The sequence below is a fragment of the Schistocerca americana genome, chromosome 1, assembly GCF_021461395.2.
Source record: "Schistocerca americana isolate TAMUIC-IGC-003095 chromosome 1, iqSchAmer2.1, whole genome shotgun sequence".
Classification (NCBI taxonomy): domain Eukaryota; kingdom Metazoa; phylum Arthropoda; class Insecta; order Orthoptera; family Acrididae; genus Schistocerca; species Schistocerca americana.
In genome coordinates, this window is record NC_060119.1 from 646387062 (window position 1) to 646407479 (window position 20418).

A 20418-nucleotide genomic window follows, 5' to 3' on the forward strand; every position below is an offset into this window, starting at 1 on the left:
GAGCCAGCCAGCACCCGCTAGACTTGGACTCACTGCTCATTCGAATGTTACCGTGTTCACATGTCTTGCTTTGCCAACTTGCTCAGTGACTTATATGTGTTGTGTCATTTCGAAATATATGTGTTCAACATGACGTTATAACAGAAAGCAGAATGTGACTACAGAATCTGGATCCAGATCTGAAATCAATGATATTAAGTATGGTGTACCTCAAGGATCTGTACTTGGCCCACTTCTGTCCAACTTGTTTAGAAATAGTATTGAAGTCAGTGAAAAGGGTCAAAAAATACTGTATGCTGATGACATGATAGTGAATATAGAAGAAAATCTGGAGACACTGAAAGGAAGTGTGTTTATGTCAATAAATAGCATAGTGCAGTAGATCATACAAAATGACTTAATTACAACCCTGAAATAGACAATGTTCATGGGGTTCACAAATAGAGAAAAGGAAGATCACATACATTCATACATGAAACAAGATTGGAAGGAGTTACATCTATAAAATTTTTGGGACTTACAATTGACAATAAGCTCCAATTGACACAACATACAGACAATGTCTGGTGCAAATTAAGCACTGTAATATTTATTACAAAGGAGCTTTCATATTATGCTAACAAACAATTTCTATGGTCCGTAGAACTCTTCTATCCCTGACGTTTCGTCCAAAGCTATGTTGGACATCTTCGGAGGTGCTCCTGGTTGTGTTGAGTCTTGCCGACTTTTCCAACGAATGATACTTGTGAACAATAAAACAACATAATAAATTATTATATAGGTGAGTGCACTTGCTGCATGAATTTATAATTTATTTTCATGTGGTGAATGCATGTCTTCAGGGTGGGCTGGCGATCACCGTAACATCAGAAGAAGTAGTACATGCAGCGACACAATACTGACATTCTGTGTATCACCAGCCCATGTTGGAGAAGTGAGTCATCACAGGTTACATACTGTGACTACATAGACTTTGGAAGACATATCAAGATTGTATTGTAATTATTATTCTGTGCTGTCATTCAGATCTGTCAAGTTGACACATCTAATTCTGATTTTGAATCTTGAGGTTGTAATAATGCCCTCAGTTCTATTATGAAGATGAAAGTTTTTGTAATGGGAAGATTCTTGTATTGAAATGGAAGAATGAAGTAAAATTGCCTAGAAAACATGAGCTCTAAAATGCATATCTTACAAGCTATGAGGACTTTTTCAGAAGAAGAGATGTGTTCCACAGTACTGAAAATGAAGTGCTCGTAGGTAGAAAAGATACTAAGTACACCACACACATAATTATGACCTATTCGCACACTTTGCAGTCCTCGTTATAATCATTTTCATTACATACATTCTGTGGCTTGAGTTTCAGATAAAACTGCCTCAGATTATGGAGTATTAGAGCACAAATTTACTAGATTTTTTTTTTTTTTTTTTTTTTTTTTTTTGCGTTTTTCATGGTATGTCCACAATATGCTTATTAAGCTACAGTTAGGAAAGCTATAAATTACCAAATTTACAATTAAGAAATCTCACTGCAGTTGAAGAAAATATATTTTTCTGTACAAGTTCATCAGAGGACACTAGTAAAAATTGACACAGATACAAAAAATGGCATTTGTCTATCCAGGAATGAGCCCATTAGCTACATCTTTCTTATCCACACTCTGTCATTTCTGTTTTATATTAAAGAGATTAGTAGTGGTACAGGTATAACCTGGTGAAGCTTCCACGATATGTGGGCAATGCAGAGGTAAGTCATCAATGAAGCTTTATTCCACTATTTTCCTATAAATAAATTCTATTGACTGAACATACTCAGTTCAGAAGCAGCAAATTTGTAAAACTTTTGAAAAGTAATATCATGTTGCAAAATGTAGGCATCTAATATCTGTATTTGGATAAGGACATATATTAAACTATTTGAGGCACTGAGAACCATATGGGCCCAAAACACAGAAATGCCATTTTGAGAAAAATAAATGCTTGTAAAAGTCAAGCCGGCCGAAGTGGCCGTGCGGTTAAAGGTGCTGCAGTCTGGAACCGCAAGACCGCTACGGTCGCAGGTTCGAATCCTGCCTCGGGCATGGATGTTTGTGATGTCCTTAGGTTAGTTAGGTTTAACTAGTTCTAAGTTCTAGGGGACCTATGACCTCAGCAGTTGAGTCCCATAGTGCTCAGAGCCATTTTTTTGTAAAAGTCAAATTTATTGACAAACCACCAGACTCATGGGTCCAAACTGTTTTTTTATCACTTCCTACAAAAAAGTAATATACTCACTTTATTATAAAATGTTAATTAATATTTAAGCTTATATTTATTATTATTGTTAACCCACAATATTTCCATGTACAGGCTGGTGACAATAATGTTGTAAAGTTTATAATTAATAGGCAATTAGAATCAGAAAATTCTCCATGAGAAATGATCTCAAGAATTACTAATAAAGAACAGATACTAAATACGCAACACACGTAATTATGACATATTCGAACACTTCTCAGTCCTCGTTATAATCATTTTCATTACGTACATTCTGTGGCTTGAGTTTCAGATAAAACTGCCTCAGATTATGAAGTATTACTACTACATGCTTGATGTGGACATTAAATTATGTTGTCAATCCTAGACAACAACTGAGCAGTGCAGAGCAACAAAGTTATTCTTTGTGGTTTGTACCCTTACAGAAATGAATATTTGACAAATTAGTTAGACAGCTTTTTGTGAATGTTCATATTCAAAATGTGGGGCTACAGCTGTAGATAAAGCTAATTCACCACAAGATCAACAGGTGTCAGGTAACTCATACATACTACAATCTCAAAATCAATGGTGATGTGCTTCAAGCCCCTATGGTTCTCACCGTCTCATTTAATCCAAATTGGGTTATTGACTGCTAACCTACACTGTTCTGTACCATTGAGAATTCTTCCATTTCAATCCATATACTGTAAACCTGTTTCAGAAACGGAAAACGCTGATAAACATCCAGCCTCCAACTGATGCCAACCGTATGGTGACAACTTGTCAAGTAAGCTATGGGAAAGGTATGTGAGCAATCTTGATGAAGGATTCTAGGGTGTAAATAAATACACTGAAGCACCAAAGAAACTGGTATAGGCATGCATATTCAAATAATTAGGTCGGCAATGCATATATATGACAACAAGCATCTGACACAGTTGATAGGTCAGTTATTGCTACTAAAATGGCAGGCTATTAAGTTTTAAGTGAGTTTGAATGTGGTGTTACAGTCACCACATGAGTGATGAGACACAGCATCTCCGAGGTAGTGATGAAGTGAAGATTTTTCCATACGATCATTTCATGAGTGTACTGTGAATATCAGGAATCCAATAAAATGTCAAATCTCTGACATCACTGTGGCCTGAAAAAGATCCTGCAAGAATGGGACCAAAGATGACTGATGAGAATTGTTCAACTGACAGAAGTATGACCCTGCTGCAGATATCAATGCTGTGGCATCATCAAGTGTCAGCATGCAAACCAGTCAATGAAATATCATCAATATGGGCTTTAGGAGCTGAAGGCCCACTCATGTGCCCTTGACGACTGCATGACACAAAGCTTTATGCCTCACCGGGGCCCATCAACATTGACATTGGACTGTTGATGACTGAAAACATGTTGCCTATTCAAACGAGTCTTATTTCAAATTGTATCAAGCAAATGTATGTGTACAGGTATGAAGACAACCTCATGAATCCATGGATCCTGCATGTCAGCAGGGGATTCTTCAAGCTGGTGGAGATTCTGTAATGGTGTGAGGCATGTGATATGGGACCCCTGATATGTCTAGATACAACTCTGACAGGTGACATATACATAAGCATCCTGTCTGATAACCTGCATCCATTCATGTCCATTGTGCATTCCGACGGACTTGGACAATTCCAGCAGGACAATGCGACACCCCACACATCCAGAATTGCTATAGAGTGGTTCCAGGAATAGTCTTCTGAGTTTAAACACTCCCGCTGGCCACCAAACTCCCGAGACATGAACATTATTGAGTATATCTGGCATACCTGCAACGTGCTGTTCAGAAGAAATCTCCACCCCTTCATAATCTTACAGATTTATCGACAGCTCTGCAGGATTCATGGTGTCAGTTCCCTCCAACACTACTTCAGACATTAGTCGAGTCGATGCCTTGTCATGTTGCGGCACTTCTGCATGCTCGTGGGGAACCTATACAAAATTAGGCAGGTGCACCAATTTCTTTGGCTCTTCAGTGTAAAATACCATCAAATCAATAGACTTTTAAAATGCTGCTGACAGTATCTAATAACTGATATTGCAAGAAATCCTGAAGTAAACCACGTACAATAGCTGTTCAAAAATTCTATACAAATCACATGCTTTTATACACAGTCCTTTGGCTCATCACTACATTACTTATGAACCATATTTCGGTTTACAGTGGAGTATGTCTGTTTTAATTAATTTATCTATTTATTTGTCTACATAAATCTCTTTTTCAGTACATGTATCATACATAGGATATTGGACAGAAAACTCTTTTATCTATTGGTTTTTCAAACATCAAACATACACTATTTAAATTTTTATAACAAATTGGATCTGTACAGTTAATAACTACAATTTTTTTAAAAATACTGTATATTTATCACTTATTTCTACAATTAAATATACAAATTACTTTTTTTCTTACATAAGATACTGTGAGATTGAATAGTAGCAGTTTTTCAGAAGGTAGGCTGTCACAGACTTTTTAAAGATCTATAGTTCAGGAAAAGATTTTATATGTCTTGGTAATCTGTTGTATAGTTTTGTTCCTGCATGATATAAACCTTTTTGGCATAATGTGGTGTTAACAATGACTAATATGTATGTCACTGTCTGACCTGGTACTGTAATCAGGGACACTTTTGTTTTGAGGAAAAAGGTTCTCTTTTCTCAGTATACGTTTTTGGCATGCATGACTACTTCCAGTACATAAATGTAGGGAAGGGGTAAGGTCTTTAAAGAAAGGTTTGCATGTTTTTGTGCTGCTCACTTGTTTCATTATTTTTATAACTGCCTTTTGTTTCCTGAAAAATGTTACGGCCTAGTGTACATTTCCCCAGAAAATGATACCGTACTTCAATACTGAATGTACATGAGCAAAGTATACAGCCCTCACTGTTTCTGCACTAGTACTGTTGCAATGAATTCTTACTACATAGCTCATTTTTGCTAGTTTTGAATTTAGCGACGTGATGTGAATGCTCCATGTAAGATTTTCCTGGATATGAATCCCAAGAACTTTAGGTTCAGTGACAGCATTAATGTTTTGATTGTCTATACATTTTACAGGTTGTGCTGCATTTTTATTTTGATCTGTTTGGAAATTCATGAGTACTGTTCTTTGGGGATTAACTATTAGCCTGTTTCTGGTAAACCATTCAGACACTGCTTTTGTAATATCTTTTGCAGATGCAGTAATATTTTCTCGTTTATTTCCTTCAGTCAATAGACTGGTGTCATCTGCAAACAGTACTGGTTCGGAATCCCTAATGTGTGATGGGAAATCATTAACGTATACCAAAAATAAAAGAAAGGGACCTAAAATAGAGCCCTGTGGAACACCAGGACTTAGTCTACATGGTTCTGAAAGGTGTACCTGGAGCTGATTTCCTCCCAAGTACTTAATTTCAGTTACCTGAGAGCGGTATTCCAAATATGATTTAATCCACTAATTTGGCGCACCTCTTACACCATACCATTCAAGCTTTCTCAGGAGCATGGAATGATCAATCATATCAAAAGTTTTTGTTAGGCCCAAGAATAAATCTGAGATTCTTATAGGGTTGCCCACTGCATTTAAGACATGATTTATCAGGTTGAAAGTAGCTGTTTCAGCGGATTGCTGTGGTCTGAAGCCGTGTTGACATCCAGAAATAATATTAGTCTTGTTGAAGAACATAGTTATTTGCGAAAGGAACACTTTTTCAATAATTTTCAAAAACCCTGACAGTAGTTACGCATACATTGCTGATCACCTTTTTTATATAGCAGTATTACTTTTGCCATTTTTGGTTGCTGTTGGAAAACATCACATAATAAGGATTAACTGCATATGTCTAATAAAGGAGAGAGAGTGTGTCTTGCTGTTATTTTTATTATATAATCTGGAATATCATCAATACCAGTTTGAATAATTACTCTTCAGTGAATTAATGGTATTTAGGAGCTCTGTTGGGCTTATTAGACTGAGGAACATAGATATATTATTTGTTGCAAGAGATGAAAGTTCTTCAATGTTGTATAAGGTGGACTACAAAATTTTTCGCTCACTAATTGTACAGCAACAGCTGCATAGTAAGAACTGAAGCTGTTTGCAACTGACCTAGGGTCAGTGACATTCTTGCCATAATGTGATATCACAGTATTTTTGTGAGTTGTCTTCTTCTCATAAGAACCTGCACAGCTTTCCACATGGACTTGGTTTTATTGGATGACTTCAAAATCTATTTGCCATTTTCCTTAATTTTTACCTCTTTTTAAGACACGTTTCAAAACTAGCTTTATTTTTTGAAATAACTAAGAAATTCAGGACCGCTGTAGGTTTTTGACTGAAGAAAAAGTTCCTGCTACCTTTTACAAGATAGTCTAATGCCTGATGTAATCCAGTTTTTAGACTCTATCTGTGCTTCTGGAAATCACTTTCCATTGCGGAAAAGTTATGTCAAAGTTATGCTTGAAAATGTTCAAAAAATTTTCCATCTTTTCATTGGTAATAGAGGTATCATATACTTCTCTCCAAGATTCTTCACTGATTAGATACTGGAAGTATTCAGTATTTTTCTGACATTAACTCCTTTTATGGATGATATTTTTTACACTGGTCGAAATGTAATTTACAGGTATGGTTAGTAATTGCAGTCCATGGTTACACATACCTGATCAAGGAGTGTGACACAAGTTTTTTTTACATGTTTTGGAGAGCTAACAACCAGACAAAGATTGTAGGCTTTCATCATGTTTAAGAACTTCTTCCTGTGAGGGCTATAGCTCAGAAAGTCAGTATTAAAATCTCCACACAGTACCACTGTTTTCCCAGTTGTCTTGAGTTTACCTAAGGCAAGGTTGAGTTTTTTGAAGATAACACTTACATTGCTAACAAGAGATCTATACACACACAAAATTATAGTTTTTTTTCAGACATTTACTCAACAGCTGCAATTTCAAAGTCTCTTTCACAACCTAATTTGTGAACAGATGCTGTACTCTTATAATCTACATTTTCTTTAACATATATACATGATCTGCCATGTTTTTATTCCATTCTACAAAAGCAGTTTGCAGGGTTAAAATGCAATATTTTTTAGTATCCATTTTGTAACCAGTGCTCATAAAAACATAAAACTGGAACATCTTTCCATTCACTATTGAGAATTATATTTATTTCATCAACTTTGTTTGTTAATGACTGTACATTCTGTGTACAATCTTCAATGTGTATTTGCTATTTATTTCTGCATCACAGTTTTTTGTGAAACAGTCTACTTCTCTAAAAAATGTCTTTCGCCCTTTTTGTAGGACATTTCATCTTTCTGTATGACCCATTTGTCTAAAGTACTTTGGACTGTTTCTATACTATACCTATTGTGACTCAAATTTGCTAAACAACAGATTTCTTCAACCAAAAATTGTTTCCCACTGTGATTTAAATGAAGACCATGGCTGGTATGCGTGGATCTGTCTAACATTCTTACATTTATTAAGTTCACATACAGAAAGTTTTTGCATACTTCATCTGTCTCTTTGTTTACTCTTCCTATTAATTTATTTACACATGATTAAAGAGGTAGGTCATGTCTGTGTGGTTGATTTACAACAGCTACATTTGTGTTGGCTAGTTTGGGTGGCACACTTTCAAGAACAGTGTTGAGTTCACTACCTTTATCTCTGGCAACATAATTTGCACCTGCACAAATGACACAGTCTGCATTAAGGTTTTCACACGATTTCAGCACTGTTCTTGCCACTTCTGAAATGCCAGATCCTAGCTTGACAATGACCTGGACAGATGCATTAGTTTTGTATCTGTCACCTTTTCTGATATCTGACACTCATGATCATAAGCACAAATTAAGAATTTTCGTTCTTTTTTGCACACTTGAGCAAATTCTTTAATCACATTTCTTTTTGTGCGATGCAACACGCTCAAAAAGTTTACAGTGCACGGCTGTTGTTTGTAATTATAATCTGGACTCTCATGTTTCTGAGTGACATTGTTTGCAGAATCACTTCTGTCATTATAGCTATTTGATGCACTTACTTTTATACTTCCAAGTTTTGTGCTGGCTTCCACTGTTATTCTTCCTTTGTTTGTATATTTCTTTGAGGTTGAGTCGATGCTCTGTTTCTTGAGTTTAACAACTAAGATTTTTTTTTTTGACACTAAGAAAGTCATTCCTATGTTTATATATGGATGTCACTGAATTTATATTTGCCATAGTTTTTTCACTAGATTTTGATCTTGTAATGGTTTCATTTGCCTTTTTTGCTTTAACTTCACAGCAGGAACATTTTCCAGGTTGAACCACGATACTTCTTTTGCACTGAATACAGGTGGATTATAATTAAACTTTCAAAACGCTGTGGAAATAACACTATTGGTGAGAATGACATCAAATTACAATGGAATATTATTTGCAAAGGGGGAAAACGTATGGCAGAAGGAAAAAAAATAGTGTGAAAATTGATCAGGAGATGTACGCGTCACTATACATACATAAATGAAAACGCTTGTCATGTGCACTGCCCATTGAAGTTGGTATACACACTCTGGGTACACAGCTTTTCCTTCTTTCACATTTGCGATGTTCGCCATGACTGTCTCAATGCAGGACTATGTTCTGCTTGTTGCGGTGGCCCGGTGTAATGTTAAGCTCTCTCTATACAGCTTAAGCATTTTCGTGGACTTACTTGTTGAAGAATGCTGGTTCTGCTTTCTTGCAGCACCAATGTCTTCTGCTAGCACCAGATGCTTCTCCGAAGATTTCACTGCTAGGAAGGGGAAATTCTCACTCTCTCACTCTCTCTCTTCTTATTTAAAAAATACGCTGCTCTTGGAATATCATTCAATGCACCAGAGCATATTTATTTCCACTTTGTACAAAAAAAACAACTAAACTTCATGACGTAAGCCCACACATTACCGGGCACCCAAGATCAGTTAATTACACATTTTTTAACACAATTAATACATAAGTTTTTATTGTGGCTGACTATCCACACACAGTCCACGCACTCTCAACAGCAGTTCAACATCTAATAAACAGTCACTATTTCGAGTCTCTCCATTTGTCTTTCAACAATACAAAGCTACATTATTCTTTGCAGCTGGCCACGGAGCTTCCGGGCCATATTTAATTATTCTTGGCAAGTCGCGCTGAACACTTGCCAGTGTTGACAAATTGTCTCCCTTCGAGTTTCACCTGCACAAACAATAAATAGGTGCAGTATCCCATGCTCATCCTTATGCCCTACTTTAAAATAACATGTGTTCAAAATGGCTGGAACACAAGTGTCTCCAGACTTTCGTAAAATTCTGGGGGCACTACACATCCCTCCCCTTAGCTTGAACACTCGTTATTTTGCACACAACATATATTTTAATAATTGTTTTTCTTAACACTTATCTTATTACTTTGTACTACATAAAAATATTAGGTACAAAAACTCTCTTCCATCTCTGGTATTTCATTAAGCTGTTGGTAATATCTTTCATAGACATAGTAGTATGATAAACTAATAGTACAACAAGTATTAGCTATTTCCAATAGATTTATCTACTCTTGCTTCCAGGATTAAGCTAAAATAAATCCCTTCCCTTAGCCAATTTCAAAGTTCAGGCGTTATTCTGTGTCGAATCTTTACTCTTTTTTATTTTTATTTTTTTTTAATTTTTAATTTTTTATTTTTTTTTATTTAAAATCTCCTCGCGCGGGACTCGTCTTTGCTATTTAAAAAATTTTAGAATTCAAATTTACCAGGAGAAACTTTCTGCTACAATCACAGGTCTCTATACCACCCTTTCCCTTTGGGTTCCAATCTACGGAAGGGTTGATACTATGAAAACATCTTCTTCGTCAACCTTAGGTATGTACGCCCCTTCCATTTATACTAAACTATGGTACAGGTAAATCCCCTTTTTGGTGCCCCTGCCCGCACAGTATAGGTCAGCCTCCTCTGGGTCTGCCTACCTGCCTCTCTTTCTCTCATTTCATCTATATCAGATGCGCCCTCCTTATCTTCTCTAACAATGATTCATAGTCTTGCCTGTTTCGTACTCCTCTGCACACTATTTTATTTAAAATTTCCTGGTAAAATTTCTATCTACCTCTCCTTTCCTCCTCCTGAGTCCTTCAGCCTACCTGTTTAAATTCTTCGCTTGTTCATTGTTTACAGCTCACTTCTATAGCCTTAATAACTAAATATGTTTCGTCCATGGTTGTAACTTTATTTCTTTTCATCGGGCTATTCGGTCTGCACAATCCTATTATTCCTCAGAAACTTATTTGACTTGATACCTCTGGCTTAATATCTATTTCTTTTTATCCCCATTCATATTACTTTGTATTACTATAGCTATGAACACAGGTGGATATACACTTCGTCCCCCCTTATCTGTGACGTTTGTTACATCTCCCTGTGTATTACCTGTCTGCATCTTTGTATTTAATTGTTTGAGTGTGAGAGTGTGATCACGAGTCCTGATTCTTCGGCCCACTAAGGTTCTTAGTTGAAGATTTATAGAAATCACAGAAAAGAGAAGGACTTCAGCGATAGAAGTATATGAATGTGGACAGAGGGAAAGATAGATTGGTACTCTTAAGAGAAGTAAGAAAGGAAATAAAAGAATTGGTTGCTAAGATCGAAGAAAGAAAGAAGACAGCCCCAAAGACAGGAAACCCTTTCCACCCCCCTTCCCCAGGACCCCCACTTCGGCCGGTACTTAAGTGAGAAGCCGGAGGAGGTATGATGTTCGGCATCTCCTGCAGAACGGACATTCTCACCGTCACCTTTGAAGTCCCCGAAGAAAAGATCTTAGCAACTCCTATGGAATGGCAAATGATGAAGAACCAGTCACACTTGTTTGCGAGGGTTGTATGAATGGCGTGGTGTGTAGGTCATGTCTGTGCCTATTCTACTCACCCCTTTCAAAATTAGTTATGAACTCTCCCCAATCACATCACACTTTACAAAAAATATAAAACATTCTATAAAAATAGAAATTATATACACTATAATCAAATAGTTATTCAGTTAGTCACTTCATTTTATATTTCATACACATGTTCAGTTTATGTCATCTAGGTATCATTTTTCCTAAACTGTACCATCATATTATATCTAAAAATAAAATGGCTCTGAGCACTATGGGACTCAACTGCTGTGGTCATAAGTCCCCTAGAACTTAGAACTACTTAAACCTAACTAACCTAAGGACAGCACACAACACCCAGCCATCACGAGGCAGAGAAAATCCCTGACCCCGCCGGGAATCGAACCCGGGAACCCGGGCGTGGGAAGCGAGAACGCTACCGCACGACCACGAGATGCGGGCATATTATATCTCCTGTTAGAATGTTACCCTGTTAGTTTTATCTCCTGCTTAGAGGTTACTGTTTATTGTGACTCCTTAATTTAGTCATAAGCGTGTAGTCATAATTGGTCTCTTTTAATACTAATATGATAGGATAGCTTAAGGGCTATAAATAGATTACAGGATAGTTGAAGATTTGAAGAGAGTTCGGTGCAGGAAAACTAATGGGGAAGTAACACCGAACCCAACTCGGGAACCGGCGGACGTCACTTCGCCCGTTGACACAGAATGTCAACATCCCTGGGGGTTTCATACATATCATTTTATGTCATTAACATTATACATTCCCTTTTCCTCTCCCATCACAGGATCTACTAAATATAAGGTTTTTTCGTTTTTTATTGATTGAAGACAATAAGGTCCTGGTATGGCTTGGTTACACTGTTTTAAGAAATGGGTGGGGTGTACCTCCCCATCTGGTTTGAGTTTAGGAAACTGTCTCACAAGCCTGAATTTGATCCCCATTGCAAATCAGTTATCATGTCCTTACTTAATATAGTATTTTGGGAAACTGTGCCTTTCTCTAGTTTCTCCTGCATCAACTTGAATTGTTTCCTCAATGTTTCTAAGGCTTTCTTGGTGTTATCTAAATTGGAAGTTACTATAGGTGAAGATATCAACACTTAGTTTCTCTTCAACCTTTCGTCCTATTAATTCTTCTACTTGTTCTTCTAAGCCATTCAAATTTATAAGCTCTGCAGCCATTAACTTTTCTTTGAAGTTCTGTTCTACGGTTTCCACCTGTGATTTGACAGCTGAAATTTGCACCTGTACTAGTGGGAGCAACTTTTCTTGTTTCTGGACATTGGTTTTTAGCATAGTTCAACCACATCAAATATAACATTACACACATTTTTCAAAGAGTCGTATTTTTCATTAAATTGTGTTTCCAAATTACTACATTTACAGTCTACATCATATTCTAATTTTTGAACTAAACGTTTTAGATCAGCTTCATTTCTTTGTTCTAAATCCTTAAATAAAATATTTGTCTGTTCACTCAGGGAGTCGGATAATTCTTTTTTCAATTCTTTTTCCATTCTTGCATCTGATTACTTAGGATATTAAGTTGAGCCTCTAATTTGGTGTTTCGCAAATCTATCTTAGAGTTTAATTCTGCCTTCAGTTCGTCCTGTTTTGGCTTGTGTCCTGTTTTGTGTTCTGTGATTCAAACTGCGCTTTGATAAACCTCATTAATCCGCCTAAATCTGGCCCCTGTTTTTCAATTCCCATAGCTCCAACAGGCTCTATGGATTGATGTTCTTTTTCCATTGTGTTTTGTTTTGCCTTTAATCTAGTTGTCATTAAAAGTACACTCGCTTATTTCCACAACCCCCACAATTCACAAACAATCAAAGGTCAATAGTAGCTCACCCGGCATTGGTGGAAGGCGGCGTCGGCACCAGTGTGCAGCGGCATCAGCGTCGATGGACGTCGGCATTGGCATAGGTGAACGATGGCGTCAGCTTTTGTGGACGGCTGCGTCGGCGTTGGTGTGATGCGACGTCAGCGTTGGTGTATGGCGGTGATGGCATTGGTGTACGGCGGCATCGGCATTGGTGTGTGGCGGTGTCAGCGTTTGTAGACAGTGGTGTCAGTGTAGGTGAACAACGGCGTCGGCTTTTGTGGACAGCTGCGCCGGCGTTGGTGTGATGCGATGTCGGTGATGGTGTACAGCGGCGTTGGCATTGGTGTGTGGCGGCATCAGCATTTGTGGAAGGCAGCGTCGGTGGTTTGAGACTAACTGCAGCATTGTGCGATTTTCTCGATTCCCTTAATCATTTCACCATTTATCAACCCGATATTTCTGGATAAATATCGTGGAATCACTCTTCAGCCTCGCTGTTATCGGTTGCTATGGCAACTCCCAACTGTTTTTTTTTTTTTTTTTTTTTTTTTTTTTCTTCTTATAACTTCTGCAATATTTCCCCTTCTTTCGCAGGTCCTTTCTTTATGGTCACCACGTTCTTGCAGTGGCCCGGTGTAATGTTAAGTTCTCTCTATACAGCTTAAGCATTTTCGTGGACTTACTTGTTGAAGAATTCTGGTTCTGCTTTCTTGCAGCACCGATGTCTTCTGCTAGCACCGGACGCTTCTCCGAAGATTTCACTGCTAGGAAGGGGAAATTCTCACTCTCTCGCTCTCTCTCTTCTTATTTAAAAAATTCGCTGCTCTTGGAATATCATTCAATGCACCAGAGCATATTTATTTCCACTTTGTACAAAAAAACAACTAAGCTTTATGACGTAAGCCCACACATTATCGGGCACCCAAGATCAGTTAATTACACATTTTTTAACACAATTAATACATAAGTTTTTATTGTGGCTGACTATCCACATCCAGTCCACGTACTCTCAACATCAGTTCGACGTCTAATAAACAGTCACTATTTCGAGTCTCTCCATTTGTTTTTCAACAATACAAAGCTACATTACTCTTTGCAGCCGGCCATGGAGCTTCCGGGCCGTATTTAATTATTCTTGGCAGGTCGCACTGAACACTTGCCAGCACCGATGAATTATCTCCCTTCCAGTTTCGCCTGCACAAACAATAAATGGGTGCAGTATCCCATGCTCATCCTTATGCCCTGCTTTAAAATAACAAGTGTTCGAAACGGCTGGAACACAAGTGTCTCCAGACTTTCATAAAATTTTGTGGGCACTACATTGTCTGCTTGTAAAACTTTAGTACAAGAATGAAGACTGTGCACTCATCACTCTGCAGATGTTCCAGGCACTGAAGGGTTTGAAAAAAGTTCCAATGACTCCCGTGGGTCTGGAGAAAATGATTCAGAAATTTGAAAATACGGGTTCTTTTGGTATGCAACCTGGTAAAGGGGCAAAATGAACTGATTCGATGTCAGTGGAAGCAGTGGCCACAGCAATGCAGGAGGAGACGGGTGGTGGTGTGCAAACACGTAGTGCACAGAGAATTGCACGAACGTTGGACATACCCATCAACATGGTGCATAAAATCCTATGAAACATCCTTCTTTGCTATCATTCAAACTTACCCCTGTGCACAATTTTCTTCCTGTTGGCCTGCCAGCAAGAGAGACTTTTGCTTTAGAATTCCGTGCTCGCATGGAAGTGGACAATGATTGACCGTGGATGATTTTGTGGGTAGATGAAGTCCACTTCTATCTGACATGATATATCAATACACATAATGGTCAAAAATGGGCGATGGAAAATCCACACGCAAATCAACCAGTACCACTTCATCCTGAAAAGGTCACTGTGTTGTGCGGGTTTATAGCATCTTTTATCATAGGGCGATATTTTTTCGAAGAGACAGAGGCTTCCGGTCCTGTTACCTGTACCATCGCTGGTAAGTGCTACGAGTGTCTTTTGTGCAACCACATCATTCCAATTCTCCTACAGAATGGATGTGCGGATCAGCTCATTTTTATACAAGATGGCGCACCTCCGCACATTGCAAATCCAGTTAAGTAGCTGCTGAAGTGCCATTTCGGAAATGCTAGAATTATCAGCCACCATTTCCCTACTGCCTGGCCATCCCAATCACCTGATTTTGATCTGTGTGACTTATGCCAGTGGGACTATCTGAATGATGTTGTGTTCAGTGTTCCGATTGTAATCTTTAGCTCCACTGATGGCACGCATTGCGCATCACATTCTGGTCGTGACCCTGGAAGCACTTCAGCCATCTGTGGAACATGCTGTTTCTTAGTTTCAGTTTGTTGCAGAAAATGGTGTCCAGCATGTTGAACATGTTTTGCACCAGTCACACAGAAATTAATAATCTGATTTGATTTTATTGATGCTTTTTATGCAGTTTTTGGCCTCAGGACAATTAAAAATTGAAGTGATCGATGCTTCTTAAGCAGTTGTTGGCCTCAGGGCAATTAAAAAGCGATGTGAGTGATAATTTTTATGTGGTTTCTGGCCTCAGAACAATTAAAAACTGATTTTTTCCATCCAACACGATATGACCTTGCCATGGTTGATGGGGATTACGTAATTAACAGTATCACACTTATACACTCATGCACACTGAGTAGTACAGTTTGTTTAACGTCAGACATACACCTTACACGTTATTGTAGGATTCATTTGTCATTTATAGTCAACCACTATTAAATCATGATGCTTACAGTGCCATCTATTGCTACATTTTGTAACTATGTATTTTTCTTCTGTCATACATTTTCCCCCTTCTCTGATAATATTCTGTTGCACTTTGATGTCATTCTGCCCAGTGGTGTTATTTCTACAGTAGTTTGAAAGTTTAACTTTAATTATAATCATCATGTACATAAACACCCTTTTTTTTACATTTTTTGTGGAACTCAATTTTAATGTACCTTTTTTCACTGCCATCTTCTTGATCCTTGAGCCTTGTATCTAAACATATCATTCATGCAATGAAATGAAACTCTATTTCTCACTAAGTACCAGTACTAATAATAAAAAGAATTTGTTGTGAATAATGAATCTGAAAGAAATTAATAAGAGCTTGCTCAAGCCTTATTAGCAAGCTGTAGTTGTTAAGACAGTGGACTAGTACGTTGGAAGATTGCAGCTGAAATCTCATCTGACCATTCAGATACAGGTTTTCCTCAGATCTCTAAACAGCTTATGGTAAATGCTAGGAACAGTCTGTTGAATAAAATATTTTTGATTACCTTCCCCCCTCCCCCCCCCCCTCCCCCCCCCCCCTCTCCCCCACCATGAACCATGGACATTGCCGTTGGTGGGGAGGATTGCGTGCCTCAACGATAGAGATAGCCATACCATAGGTGCAACTACAACAGAGGGGTATCTGTTGAGAGACCAGACAAACATGTGGTTCCTGAAGAGGGGCAGCAGCCTTTTCAGTAGTTGCAGAGGCAACACTCTGGATGATTGACTTCCGGAGGTAAAATAGTCCCCCATTCAGATCTCTGGGCAGGGACTACTCAAGAGAACGTCGTTATCAGGAGGAAGAAAACTGGCGTTCTACGGATCGGAACGTGGAATGTCAGATCCCTTAATCAGGCATGTAGGTTAGAAAATTTAAAAAGGGAAATGGATATAGTGGGAATTAGTGAAGTTTGGTGGCAGGAGGAACAAGACTCCCTGCCGCCGTTGGATAAGCAGCTGCAGCAGCAAGTCGTATACTCCTAGCTCACTCATTTGTTACATAGTTTAATTCTTAATTTCTTTGTGTATTTTTGGTACTTGCATTGTTTAATTCATAAATTTTGGGCGTATTATAGTATTTGAGAGTTGTAGCATCGCGTTTTAGTACCTGAATAGTGTAAAATCTCATAGTCTCCTTCCGCCGCCGAGCAGTGTGTCAGCAGTGCGCAAGTAGTAGCATTACTGCATTTACTAGGCAATCTTGTATTTTAATAACCGTTTAAATTTTGTGTCGATTTTTGTGCTCTCTGTAGATTAGTTCAGACGTTCTTTGCACAACAGTTTTTAGCATGGATAGGGACTGCAACTGCTGTGTTCGGATGCAGGCTGAGTTGGCATCCCTTCACTCCCAGCTTCAGGCAGTGTTGGCTTCGGTCACACAGCTTGAGGCTGTTGCCAATGGGCATCACTGTGGGGGTCCGGATGGGGGTTTGTCGGGGACGGCCAGCTCGTCCCACGCATCCCCTGATCGGACTACGACTGTGGTTGCCCGGGATACTGCCCGCATTGAGGCTGATCCCTCACCTGTGGTAGAGTGGGAGGTCGTCTCAAGGTGTGGCAGGGGGTGAAAGACATTCCAAAGGGCTGAACGGAAGGCCTCTCCAGTTTGTCTGACGAACCGGTTTCAGGCTCTGTCTCAGGCTGATACTGACCTTCGGCCTGACATGGCTGCTTGTCCTGTTCCAGAGGTTGCCCCTCAGTCTGCAAGATTCGGGCGGTCGCAGAGGGTGGGCTTACTGGTAGTTGGGAGCTCCAACATCAAGCGCATAATGGGGCCCCTTAGGAATATGGCTGCAAGAGAGAGGAAGAAAATCAATGTGCACTCCGTGTGCATACCGGGGGGAGTCATTCCAGATGTGGAAAGGGTCCTTCCAGATGCCATGAAGGGTGCAGGGTGCATCCATCTGCAGGTGGTCACTCATATCGGCACCAATGATGTTTGTTGCTATGGATCGGAGGAAATCCTCTCTGGCTTCCGGCGGCTATCTGATTTGGTGAAGACTGCCAGTCTCACTAGCGGGATGAAAGCAGAGCTCACCATCTGCAGCATCGTCGACAGGACTGACTGCGGACCATCGGTACAGAGCCGAGTGGAGGGTCTGAATCAGAGGCTGAGATGGTTCTGTGACCGTGTGGGCTGCAGATTCCTCGACTTGCGCCATAGGGTGGTGGGGTTTCGGGTTCCGCTGGATAGGGCAGGAGTCCACTACACGCAACAAGCGGCTACACAGGTACCAGGGGTTGTGTGGCGTGGGCTGGGCGGTTTTTTAGGTTAGATGGCCTTGGGCAAGTACAGAAAGGGCAACAGCCTCAACGGGTGCGGGGCAAAGTCAGGACATGCGGGGACCAAGCAGCAATCGGTATTGTAATTGTAAACTGTCAAAGCTGCGTTGGTAAAGTACCGGAACTTCAAGCGCTGATAGAAAGCACCGAAGCTGAAATTGTTATAGGTACAGAAAGCTGGCTGAAGCCAGAGATAAATTCTGCCGAAATTTTTACAAAGGTACAGACGGTGTATAGAAAGGATAGATTGCATGCAACTGGTGGTGGAGTGTTCGTCGCTGTTAGTAGTAGTTTATCCTGTAGTGAAATAGAAGTGGATAGTTGCTGTGAATTATTATGGGTGGAGGTTACACTCAACAACCGAGCTAGGTTAATAATTGGCTCCTTTTACCGACCTCCCGACTCAGCAGCATTAGTGGCAGAACAACTGAGAGAAAATTTGGAATACATTTCACATAAATTTTCTCAGCATGTTATAGTCTTTGGTGGAGATTTCAAGTTACCAGATATAGACTGGGACACTCAGATGTTTAGGACAGGTGGTAAGGACAGAGCATCAAGTGACATTATACTGAGTGCACTATCCGAAAATTACCTCGAGCAATTAAACAGAGAACCAACTCGTGGAGATAACATCTTGGACCTACTGATAACAAACAGACCTGAACTTTTCTACTCTCTAAGTGCAGAACAGGGAATCAGTGATCATAAGGCCGTTGCAGCATCCCTGAATATGGAAGTTAATAGGAATATAAAAAAAGGAGGAAGGTTTATCTGTTTAGCAAGAGTAATAGAAGGCGGATTTCAGACTACCTAACAGATCAAAATGAAAATTTCTGTTCCGACACTGACAATGTTGAGTGTTTATGGAAAAAGTTCAAGGCAATCGTAAAATGCGTTTTAGACAGGTACCTGCCGAGTAAAACTGTGAGGGATGGGAAAAACCCACCGTGGTACAACAGCAAAGTTAGGAAACTACTGTGAAAGCAAAGAGAGCTTCACTCCAAGTTTAAACGCAGCCAAAACCTCTCAGACAAACAGAAGCTAAACAATGTCAAAGTTAGCGTAAGGAGGGCTATGCGTGAAGCATTCAGTGAATTCGAAAGTAAAATTATATGTACAGACTTGACAGAAAATCCTAGGAAGTTCTGGTCTTACATTAAATCAGTAAGTGGCTCGAAACAGCATATCCAGACACTCCGGGATGATGATGGCATTGAAACAGAGGATGACACGCGTAAAGCTGAAATACTAAACACCTTTTTCCAAAGCTGTTTCACAGAGGAACGTTTAAAACAGGGTACTAGCACAAATAGGCAGCCTGGGTGGCTGACTAAAGGGATAAGAATATCTTGTAGAACAAAGTGGCAATTATATCAAAACGTTAGAAACAGTCAAAATGTAAATGCAGCAGCCCATTACAAACAGTATTGTAAGGTGCTTAAAAAAGTTATTAGGAAGGCAAAAAGTATGTGGTATGCAGATAGAATAGCTAAGTCTCAGGATAAAATTAAAACCATATGGTCAGTCGTAAAGGAAGTGGCTGGTCTGCAGAGACAGGTCGAGGATATAGAATCAGTGCGTAGTGGGGATGTCCGTGTTGCTGATAAGTCGCATATATGTACAGTACTTAATAATCACTTTCTGAATATAGCAGGTGAACTAAATAGAAACCTAGTCCCAACAGGGAATCATATAGCGCTCTTAGAAAAAAGTGTTCCGAGACTGTTACCTGAAATGCTCCTCCATGATACTGACAAGAGGGAGATTGAGTTAATAATTAAATCACTAAAGACCAAGAACTCTCATGGATATGACGGGGTATCTAGCAGAATACTGAAGTATTGTTCCACGTATATTAGCTCAGTACTTAGCCATATCTGTAACTTTTCCTTTAGCAGTGGTCGGTTTCCTGACCGATTAAAGTACTCGGTAGTGAAGCCACTTTATAAAAAGGGAGACAGGGATAATGTTGACAATTATAGACCTATTTCTATGCCATCGGTGTTTGCTAAAGTTATCGAGAGGCTTGTATATACAAGGTTACTGCAGCATTTAAATTCACATAATTTGCTGTCAAATGTACAGTTTGGTTTTAGAAATGGCTTAACAACTGAAAATGCTATATTCTCTTTTCTCTGTGAGGTTTTGGACGGATTAAATAAAAGGTTGAGAACGTTAGGTGTTTTCTTTGATTTAACGAAGGCTTTTGACTGTGTTGACCACAAAATATTACTGCAGAAGTTGGAACATTATGGAGTAAGGGGAGTAGCTTACAATTGGTTCGCCTCCTACTTTAAGAACAGAAAGCAGAAGGTAATCCTCCGCAATATTGAGAGTGGTAATGAT

The 20418-nt window shown here is 39.2% G+C and overlaps 1 protein-coding gene across 1 annotated transcript in view; it reads left to right on the top strand.

The window, feature by feature from the left end:
- Positions 1-3007: 3007 nt before the first annotated feature.
- LOC124585510 overlaps positions 3008-20418 on the top strand; it is a 63850-nt gene continuing 46439 nt past the window's right edge. Inside the window, exon 1 of the mRNA XM_047131390.1 lies at positions 3008-3044. Coding sequence (XP_046987346.1) covers positions 3011-3044 — 34 coding nt within the window. The 5' untranslated portion in view covers positions 3008-3010. The remainder of the gene's footprint in view (positions 3045-20418) is intronic.